Below are 11,122 nucleotides of genomic sequence, written 5' to 3' on the forward strand. Positions count from 1 at the left end.
TCAATTTCATACATAACAATAATTTATTAAACACTTATAAAAAACCCTCAAAAACAACATTTAAATAACAAATAAATGTATAAATAAACACATAAATACATGAACTTCAACCTGAGGAACACACTAACACACACACAGTGTTCAAATGACTGGAAAAGAGTGAGAGAATATGAAAAATCGGACAGATCCGTCTTGATTACATGACTATGGAGATACTGTATACCGATGTGTGTGATGTTTGGAAAACATCTGTAAAGTTGCAGCCAAAAATGTGTCTTGCAAAAATCGGCCTGCTGGTGGCGCTATAAAGCATTACCCCCATATCAACCCCCCCCCTACACAGACACACAATTTCTTGTCCTTTCTATTGATGTCCTGGCCATGGTCCATGGCCTTCCTCTTTGTGAGAATGTTCTGCCCCTGCAGCCACCAATGGAAACAGTCTGAAAGAAAACAAACAAGAACCCCCAACAATAAAACAAATATAATTAGCAATATACTGCATGGGGTGAGTTAAATGAATTGTGATGTTTTGAGAAAAACTTAAAGTAACTTAAACTTCACCCATTTTCAACCTTATCTTCATATAACTAACTGATCCTCGCTAATGTTCATTATACAATGGCACCATTTCTGTCTACTCGTTCTGCCACTCATTGGTGGAATGTGGACAGTTCAGAAACCTGCCTACCAGTGACATCACCAATGGAGATTCCAAGCTAATAGAAACTACAGTGTGTCTCTACCTGGAAAGTTTGCATGCAGAAGTAGAAGCCATTGTTCTTGCATTAATAATGAACAAATAAAGTTGTTCTAAATGACCAAACCTGCCTACCGATGATGTCAAAGGTAGGCAGGTTTCTAAACTGTCCACGACCTATCAACGAAACACAGAGTGAGTAGACATAAATGGTGCCATCTTAAAATGTGTATTAGTGAGGACCAATTATATGAAGATGAGTTGAAAATGGGGTGAAGTGTTTTTTTAACCCCGTGTTTCAGTTCAGTTAGAAAACATGCATTTGAATGAAAAAGGTGGGTGGACAGTGGGCAGGCAATAAGTCAGATGGCTACAATGGACAACAACAATTTGGGGGAAAAAGCTACCCCTGCCACACATGCATGTAGGGCTGCCACTACCAATTATTCTACTTGCGATTATTCTATTGATTACTTTTTTGATCTACAAGCTCACAACACGTCCAACGAGTTGCAAGCTTGTAGATCGGCATTTCTTTCAGCCATAAAATCGATTTTATTACAATAGAGTATTTTCTTTTATGATTGATTAATAAGCTTAATATAATCTCTTTTCCAGAAGGTGACATTCCCGTTTCCCGATCAGTTTTTCATAGCTTCATTTGATTGGCTCGGCAGCAGATATAAATTGGAAACAACCAACATCTCCATATGTGTTTCTGGTTGAAACAGTATGCTGCTGAGACAACCAAATGAAGGTATGAAAAACTGAACAGGTAACGCTAACGGGAATTCCACCTTCTGGAAAAGAGAACTACAGTCATGCACAGAGCAGATTGAATTATGAGATCAAGTCATAATGAACCCCCCCACCCCTCAGTAAACATACCTCTTCTGAGTCCTGCGGTCAGGGGGGTTTGGCCTCCCCCTTGCTAGTGGGGCATTCTTTGTAAGGCTCCTGCATGGTCTTCAGGGTTGTTGTCCCCCAAATGGCAACAGCAAGCTCCTTCATGAACAGGGAGTCCTTGGTGTTTGCTGCCACCATCTTCCAGATCTCCTTTTCGAGCCACACACCAGAGCCAATGTGGACCTGAAACAGAAGAAAACAACACATGTTTTAGAAATTAAAAAACATTTTACCATGACATTTCAGACTCATTTTTGACAAAAGCAGGCCCACTTCAAACAGAATTTACTGTAAAGAAATTACATTTTCAAGGACCCCCAAATGTGGACCCATTTAGAAAAGAGTTGGTGCCATGGACCTCCAATAGAGAAGATGTTAATTGTTGGATTACATTTAGTACAGAATTCTACAACTGTCTATACTGTAGGTGGGGAGAGTTGAAGTAATTATTATACAGTACATTGTCATTGGATTACATTCTAGCTGGTAAAATAGTAGTGAAATTAACCTTTTCCACCCGGCATCCCTATTTTGTTCATGCCATAGGCAAAACTGTTCAAAAATAGTTCAAAAATAGCAAAACATAGCTGATCTACAAGCTCACGATGCATCATGACACGTTGCCTATTTTTGAAATGATAACTGTTTCTTATTTAGCTGGGGACACTGTGGAACCCCACTTTTAAGAACCACTGTCCTACACAGTATGTTTCTTCAATACCTTGTCACCGTTGCCGTCAAACATCCCAGGTGTCGATGCCAAATCGTCTGACTCGGGGGAAGAGGAAACGGAGGAAGTTGCAACTGAAAATGTAGAGAATCATATTTAAGCTCCTTTTGGCAGTATCACAGTACTTATATTGTACACATTGTCACCATTTTCCGTAGAACAGTATCACTGTCTAAACACACCTATGCTGTCACTGGTTTGCTTATCTGCAGCAGGGATGTCAGGCTTTGCTGCAGAGCTATATTGGGGCCCTTCCTCCAGTTTCAGTTTTGCAATCTCTAATTTGTTGCATCTTAAAGCATGAACAGGGTACGGAAAAATAAAAAATAAAAACTGAATTGATGTATGCCTTAGTAGGATACCAGTTTAATAATGAGCCTAGCATCTGTCCACTCCATTTAACATGCTTTCTATATAATGTTTTTTAACATTTGTGGTAAAGATCTAAGTAAAAAAGAACATGAGAACAAATAACCAACATATCGATATATACAAAAAGAGAAGAGCAAACTCATGCAACTGTTTCGTTAACATTAGTCATTGCTTACTTAGTTTTAAGATGCTGTAGGTCCAGCTCCAACTCTTTGGCCTTCTTCTGGGTATGACTGTACTTGACATTTCGTCGTGGATAGCTTGGGGAACAACAGCATCTCCACCGTATTCAGACGAGTCAGAGTCTAAAGGTAGTGCAAGTAATATATTTTGGATAAAACAAGATGTTTTTTGTTAGAAAGTTAAAGTGGAATAAAATGTAATTTTATGCAACCTGTATCGTAGAGTATATTAATACAATATAACATACAATCTGTATGTTAGAGTATGTTAATACAAATAATACAATATAACTTATATAATTGGGGTGGTTGTATTTAGTCTCCCTGCTCTTCTACTGAGACATTTAGATAGTGTCAAAGGTCATGTCTCACCTAGACACAGGATCTGACATGAATTTTGATCTGATGGTCAAGATTCAATGTATCACCTGAGCAAGCAGGCAGGCTCTATTAGCTCAATGGTAAAAGGTTACAGCACTTGCTCAGGAAACCGGGTTCAAATCCGGGGTAGAAGAGGAAAGTTACATAGTGCAGCTTTAACCCATTAAGACCTGGGGCCGATTCTAAAAATGCTCTCTAAATCCTAAAAGTTTTTTGAACATAAAAGGAAAAAGATTTGAGGTACAAATGTTCACTTTAAAACATATATATTCAAAGATTTTCAAAAATAGCAGATCTACATGCTCATAGCGCGCCACTCGGTGTCGCGCTATGAGCTTGTAGATCTGCTATTTTTGAAGCCAAAGGTCTAGCCAAAGAAATCAAAACAATTACACAGATGCGTTCCTGGTCTAAATGGGTTCAAATTTTGTATGCCCACTTCTTTGTGTCATCACTTCCAATTGTAACTTATTTATCCTGTATCCTGTATGAGTTCTGATTGGTTAAATTTGGTATTCCTGGAAATGCATTTTCGGCTTACTAAAGAGGTGGAGAGTCTGGGAGACCCCTGTTACTGAACAAGCAATGATTACTTTAATATTTAACAAAACAATATCACTTTACCTTCAAACTGTTTTCTTCTCTTTGTGGGAGGGGGGGGGGGCATAACACATAATGGTTCTCTCTGGGTTCCTTTTTCTCTTTTAGTAGGGCTGCAAACCATTCATTTTGGCCACTGCAGCCAAATAAATGTGTAATAATACACACACACACACACAGACAGACAGACAGTCTGAGACAGACAAGGGAATCATTAATGTTCAGAGTTCACGGGATATTAAAACACTCTGTAGCTTCATCACTGAAAGCGTGTGTCCACACACACACACACACACACACACACACACACACACACACACACACACACACACACACACACACACACAGACGTCATATTCTGAATTTAGTTTTGAGCGGCACACAGGCAAGCAGTAGTGGCCTATAGTATAAATTATATTGTATATTCCCACTATAATTTATTGTAATTATTGTCATAATCCCTTTATCAAGACAAATTAAATAACTAAATGTGTAGAGTTGGGTCATGACATGAGTCACTTGTGATTGACTTCGAACACAGCAGCCTACGCACTTAATTATCAATACAGTAATAGTAGGCTAAAACGCCTACATAAATAGTATTTCTGTGTGTCAACACTCACCTAAAATGTCCGCCGCTTCTTCTTCTTTCTTTTATCTTCTCTGAAGCCGGTTTAAAATTATTTTTGATGAATCCAAAGCAACGCAATAAACTTTCTACTGAAGTGAGAGCTGCAGCCTGCAGGCAGCTCGCCTCAGACATTCATTCTCCCCGCGTATCCCGAGCGGTCGCGAGCATAGAGTTCAAGGGTCACGAGCCTGCTGAGACAGTGTTGCCAGATTTTGTGAGAGAAATAAGCAGCCAGGTCTGTGAAAAAAATTAAGCCCAAAAGAAGCGACATTTAAACCTATTTGAAAATAGCCGATCTACAAGCTCACAGTGCGTCGCATTTGCAACACATTGTGAGCTTGTAGATCTGCTATTTTCAAAAATAATAAGTGAAATATTTCACTAATATTTACAAGCAACTTTACAGAAAAACAAGCCCAAAGTCACTTATAATAAGCAGATATGGCAACACTGCTCAGGGCCCATAAAGGGCCCGCTTCTCTGTAAAAACAGATGTACAAGCTCACAACACGTCAAATTGCGACAAGATGTAGATCTGTAGATCTGTTCATTTTGGTAACCATAGCAAAAAAAGTGTTATTTAGAATCAAACTAGCATATTATTTGCCAATTGCGAAATTAAGTAAATAAGTTTGGATGAATGTTGTCATGATAATAATAATACATTATTGTTATTATTATTATTATTATTATTATTATTATTATTATTATTATTATTATTATTATTAAATATAATATTTATGTCACATCACAAGAAAAGGACAAGAAATGTAAAGTAAAATACAATGCAATACAATACAATACAATACAATACAATACAATACAATACAATACAATAAAATAAAATATACTGTATATACTGGGGGGGGGGCAATTGTAACAGAAGAAAATCTTCACAGTCTAATGGCAGGTATGATGTCTCCCCGGGATCCAAACTAGTTAAAATAGCAGATCTGCAAGCTCACAACGCTTGTAGATCTGCTATTTTCACTGCATGCTTTTTTTTATTAATTGATGGAATTTCTTAGATTTTGTATTTATTTGTTTTTTTATTGATGAAGATTTTAGATTTTTGGGTGGGAAATGTTTTGAAATAATATAGTAATATATTTTTGTAGGAAACAAAAAAAGGGATCTTTCCTCGTGATGTGTACATGACCCACAAATGGGCCCCGACCCACTGTTTTGGGAAACACACACGTGATCTAACCCAGTGGTCCTCAACCCTTTCAGGCCGCGACGTCCCAAAATAATCATATTTGAACTGGGGACCCCCCACCCTTAAAGCACTTGGAATGTAGGAGTTGATGCATTACGTTTAGTTTGACTCTATTGTGAAAATAGCAGATCTTCAAGCTCACAACGCCTCGCAAGGAAGGTGTTGTGAGCTTGTAGATCTGCTATTTTCAAAATGTTTTCTTATATTATTATTATTGTTAGACAATTTGGCCAATGTTTGACATTTTTTTATAGTATAGTTTGTTGATTACTTTTAATGCAGTAATGGTGGGGGTTTTTTAGGTACTAAAAAGGTCTTAAAGGTCCTTAAATTATCACTTCACTGTCATCTGGGGACCACCCCCAAATCACGTGGGGACCCCCCTGGGAGTCCCGATCCACATGTTGGATCGGGACAAACTTGACCAGCTGCTAAGCTGGTCTTTGCTGGTCTGTCCAGTGTCCAGCCATCTGACCAGCTAAGTCTAGCTGGTAAGCTGGTCTTTGCTGGGCAGTCCACCCATTTGACCAGCAAAGACCAGCTACCAGCTTGGCTTTGCTGGTCAGTCCAGCCAGCCAGCTGGCTGACCAGCAAAGACCAGCAGAATCCAGCTTAGTGACCAGCTAACCAACTACACTGGCAAACCAGCCTGACCAGCCTGACCAGCTTGTCCAGCCTGGTATGCCATCTAAACCAGCTTAAGACCAGCTAAGACCAGCTAATACCAGCTAAAACCAGCTAAAACCAGCAACCACCATAAGCTGGTCTGTGCTGGTTTTTTCAGCAGGGTAGCCTATACAAATTGGACACTGGACAGGAGACGGTTGTTGGTGCCAGCACTTCTGAGGTACGCACGTGTTCGGGGAGACCCCCTATACACCGCCACACTCTCCGCTAAGCGGCACAGGTGTAGAAAAAAGTGTGGCGGACCGTCCAGTGAGGTCAGAGGTCAGAAAAGTGCCATTTTCAGACAGTGGACACTGGACAGGCGCCGGCTGACGATGCCAACACTTTTGACATCTCCCCTACAACGCCACACTCTCAGATAAGCCCGAGAGGTGTAAAAGAATCACACCCAGTGTGAAGTGGGCGGTGTGGTCATCACAGTGGTCATCACAGTGATGGAAGCTCACTTAAGTGCATAGTCCTATTTATAGGTTATTCATTTCATCATGTGTCTCACTAGCCAATCACAGTGCTGAATAGAGTCAGCCAATAGAGTCCCCCAATCACAGTACAGCTAGGGGTGTACTAATGTAGAGGGGTGTACTATTATGGGCCAATCACAGTGCAGGAAAGGGTGTACTAATGAGGTGTCCCAACCCCACTTATAGGGGCGGCTACACCGCCCAAAAAAGTGTGGCGAACCGTCCAGTGAGGTCAGAGGTCAGAAAAGTGCCATTTTCAGACAACAGTGGACACTGGACAGGCGCCGGCGGACGAATAGCTGTCTCGTGTCCAGCGTCCAATTTGTAAAGGCTATGCACTGAAAATGGCCCTTTTCTGACCCCTGATCTCATTGGACGGCCCGCCACTTTTCAAAATACACCTGTTTGGCTTAGCGGGGAGTGTGGCGTTGTAGGGGAGGTGTCCCCGCACGCGCGCGTATGTCAGAAGTGTTGGCATCGTCAGCCGGTGCCTGTCCAGTGTCCACTGTTGTCTGAAAACGGCACTTTTCTGACCTCTGACCTCACTGGACGGTCCGCCACACTTTTTTTTACACCTCTCGGGCTTATCTGAGAATGTGGCGTTGTAGGGGAGGTGTCCCCGCACACGTGCGTGTATCAAAAGTGTTGGCATCGTCAGCCGGCGCCTGTCCAGTGTCCACTGTTGTCTGAAAAAGGCTTTATAAACCCCCCTTGCTTTATGTTTTAAATCTCACCTGCACTATCTACTATTATTATTTGTAGCATATTTTGTTGCTGCTTTTATCACTGTTTATTTGCTTCTGCAATAAACAATATTATATCAGGATAATTTTCCAAGAGTGACCTGGCCTAGAGGCAGCATTATTACAATAATGGATGGACAAACAATACAAAAACAATACATAATGTAACAAACACAAATGAATATCCAGTTAAAGTGCAAACCAGGATCAGAAACTGTGCTAAGTGCACATTTAATGGGGATCAATAGCCAGTTTAAATCAGGAACAACCTAGCACTTGGAAGTGATCTAGTATAAGCCATTTAAAAATACATAAATCATAAATGTATTTTTAAAATAGATTTGTCTTTTAAAAAAATTACAAATTCGTGATCTTATTTCGAAGGCAACCGGAAACCTTATTGTTGCTAGCTCAAAAACCGGATGTCCTATCGTTGCTCAAGGAACGGAGCTCTCTCAGGTTCGGTCCTGTGTTGCCAGATCTCGCGAGAGAAGCAAGCAAACCATGAAACCATGGTCAATGAAAACGGTCACCAGAGAATTCGACCCAGGACAATTCGCCCAGCCGCGAATTTGAGTCAGCTCAACCCAAATCGACCGGGTCGAATTATCTGTGTAACCCCTAGAGGGTAGTAGAGTACAAGGTGACGGTGGTGAGGTCCTGAAGTAGGTGACGGTGAGGTCCTGAGTATATTTAAGAGTAAATATTGTAAGCATGCTCCCCCAGTTGCATACTTTTTTTAAAGAAGCTTTTTGTAAACCTTCTTTTCTAAATGAAATAAATGTATGCCTTATTGTAATGAGTATATTTAAGAGTAAATATTGTAAGCATGCTCCCCCAGTTGCATACTTTTTACTTTTAGTACTTATTATAACATGGCAACTTTGCACTCTACCTGAAAAGGCCGGGGAGAATAAAGTGAGTGCAAGAATAATTGTCAGACAACACAGATTGAGGATCGCCAGGCTGAACCAATTGTAATCCATTACAAAAGGATTTAGAGCTGAGGTAAGGAGGTGTCTAATGGCTGTGCTCATTAATTATCACCTCAAGAAGACAATAGGGCTTGAGGTAAGGAGGTGTCTATCTCAATGGCTGTGCTTGAAAGCCTTTGGGCTTGTTTCACCCTGACAGACAAATAATAATTGTTTGGTAAATCAATGTACATATTATTGTCTCCGCCGAAGGTGGAGAATATGTTTTCGCTTTGTGTGAGCAAACATTGTTAGCCAAGCTAACATTGGGCAAGCTCCACGTGACACGTGTCAATTTGTTGACACCAATGCCTCTGATTGGCTAGAGGGACGCGTGACGAAATAAAATTCTATAAATAGGTGTGTCACTTCAAAAAGCCCCTACTTTTTGAAGTGAGGTAAAACAGGATCAATCAGACTTGATTGGAACAGTACCTTCAGTAAGTCCAAGTCACCCGTCTGTGCGTGTGTGTTTCCCTCTGAGAACACCTAACATTGGTCAAGCAAAGGCGCAGAAGGCCAAAGCTAAGAAAGCATACTCATCTACAATTGTAACGTAGAAGAGGACTAGAGTTGAAATGATCCCACAACAAAGCCGAACTCTTAATACGTGTCAATATGTTGACATCAATGTCTCTGATTGGCTAGAGGGACGCATGACGAAATACAATCCTATAATAAAAAGGTGTGTCACTTCAAAAAGCCGTTTACGTTTTTGAAGCGAGGTAAGACAGGATCAATCAGTCTTGATTGGAACAGTATCTTCTAGTCCAAATCACCCGTCCGTGCGTGTGTGTGTCCCTTTGAGAACACCTGACATTGGTCAAGCAAAGGCGCAGAAGGCCAAAGCTAAGAAAGCATACTCATCTACAACAGTAACACAGAAGAGGACTAGAGTTGAATTGATCCCACAACAAGACCGAAATCTTAATACGTATTAATATGTTGACACCAATGCCTTTGATTGGCTAGAGGAATGCATGACGAAATACAATTCTATAAATAGGTGTGTCACTTCAAAAACCGTTTACGTTTTTGAAGCGAGGTAAGACAGGATCAATCAGTCTTGATTGGAACAGTATCTTCTAGTCCAAATCACCCGTCCGTGCGTGTGTGTGTTCCTCTGAGAACACCTAACATTGGTCAGTTTTACGTGACATCACAATATGTAATATAAATATATAAATAGGAGGCTGAGATCACACAATCAGTCGCCCCTGCAGAACACCAAAAACCACGCGCATTCTACCAAGACGACCCGTTCTACCAAGACGACCCGTGTTATTAAAATAGCACGGGTCTGCTGGCGGAGACTTGTGCTCCGAGGAGCACATTTTCTAGTTATTATTATGTCTCTCGAATTGTCCGGTCTAAGCGGGTCGAAAGCGGGTCGACCTGACCGGGTCACCAATTCTCTGGTGACCAAAACGAAAACGAGCCCAAAATAAATGAAACCTATTAGGGACAATTGTCGCCGCGCCGGTAGTTGTTGAGAAATAACCAATATCCAACAGGATGAGGCGAAGCACCAACAGATCTGTAGATGTATGGTACGAGGGTCCCTGGCAAAAAGTATTTTCAGATGGGGGTCAGCGGACAAAATAAATTTTAATGTGGGGGTCCTTGACATGAAAATGTTTGAACCACTGGTTTTATCATTAGGAAGCAAGCCCGAATAAGCAACTACACTTTAGAAACAAGCCTAAAAAAAACCTGCAACTACCAGTATTTACAAGAGACTTTAAAAAACAAACAAAAAAGGCCAAAGTCGCTTATAATATTTGCTTGGTTGAATGTTTGATTCTGATTGGTCAGTCGCTGAATTCAGCGGTGTGTTATTTCTGAATAATGACCAATGGGCTCAATAACAGACCGACAGACTGCTGTCTAATCAAAGACTCAGAGCACCTGCTGTGCTGCTTTCCCTGCTGAAAAAAACAGCTTAGACCATCCTAAGCTGGACCAGCTGGTTTTAGCTGGTCTTGGTGGTTGACCACCTTAAGGTGTGTTTTGGACGTCCAAAACACACCTTAAGCTGGTCTTGGTGGTTGACCAGCTTAAGGTGGTAGGTTTTGCTGGTTTAAACTGGTAGCTGGTTTAAGCTGGTAGCTGGTATTTTTGATGGTTTAGCTGGTTTAAGCTGGTAGCTGGTATTTATGATGGTTTAGCTGGTTTAAGCTGGTAGCTGGTATTTTTGATGGTTTAGCTGGTTTAAGCTGGTAGCTGGTATTTTTGATGGTTTAGCTGGTTTAAGCTGGTAGCTGGTATTTATGATGGTTTAGCTGGTTTAAGCTGGTAGCTGGTATTTATGATGGTTTAGCTGGTAGCTGGTTTAAGCTGGTTTAAGCTGCTATCTGGTATTTATGTGTATTCAGGTGTATTCTGGATATGCAGTGACCAACTTTGCTGGAGAGGATGCATGATCATGGTGAATTTCAGCCAGGTGCCCACAGCACGTGGTATATTTAAAAAACAGTAGCCTACAGTAGCCTATATAAAAGTGAGCAAAATCCACAAAGTCATAAATAATCATGTA

The 11,122-nt window shown here is 40.8% G+C and overlaps 1 protein-coding gene across 1 annotated transcript; it reads right to left on the bottom strand.

Annotated features, from left to right (window-relative positions):
- Positions 1–4,544, bottom strand: LOC308079886 (uncharacterized protein). The gene is made up of 6 exons (XM_080421506.1): positions 4,495–4,544; positions 3,896–4,007; positions 2,885–3,013; positions 2,328–2,410; positions 1,589–1,789; positions 1–443 (listed from the first exon to the last, which is right to left on the bottom strand). Exons 2-5 carry the CDS (start codon positions 3,993–3,995, stop codon positions 1,607–1,609), a joined length of 495 nt encoding a protein of 164 aa, XP_080277632.1. The 5' UTR covers positions 3,996–4,007; positions 4,495–4,544; the 3' UTR covers positions 1–443; positions 1,589–1,606.
- Between the last annotated feature and the right edge of the window lie 6,578 nt (positions 4,545–11,122).

This window comes from Gymnoscopelus braueri (assembly GCF_963280865.1).
Source record: "Gymnoscopelus braueri genome assembly, chromosome: 23".
Lineage (NCBI taxonomy): Eukaryota > Metazoa > Chordata > Actinopteri > Myctophiformes > Myctophidae > Gymnoscopelus > Gymnoscopelus braueri.

Coding starts and splice junctions, on each gene's coding strand:
- LOC308079886 (XM_080421506.1), bottom strand. CDS start 3,995: ATGGTTTGCAGCCCTACTAAAAGAGAAAAAGGAACCCAGAGAGAACCA. Junction 3,014..3,895: donor GAGAAGAAAACAGTTTGAAG/GTAAAGTGATAT, acceptor CACTACCTTTAG/ACTCTGACTCGTCTGAATAC. Junction 1,790..2,327: donor TTGACGGCAACGGTGACAAG/GTATTGAAGAAA, acceptor CTTCTGTTTCAG/GTCCACATTGGCTCTGGTGT.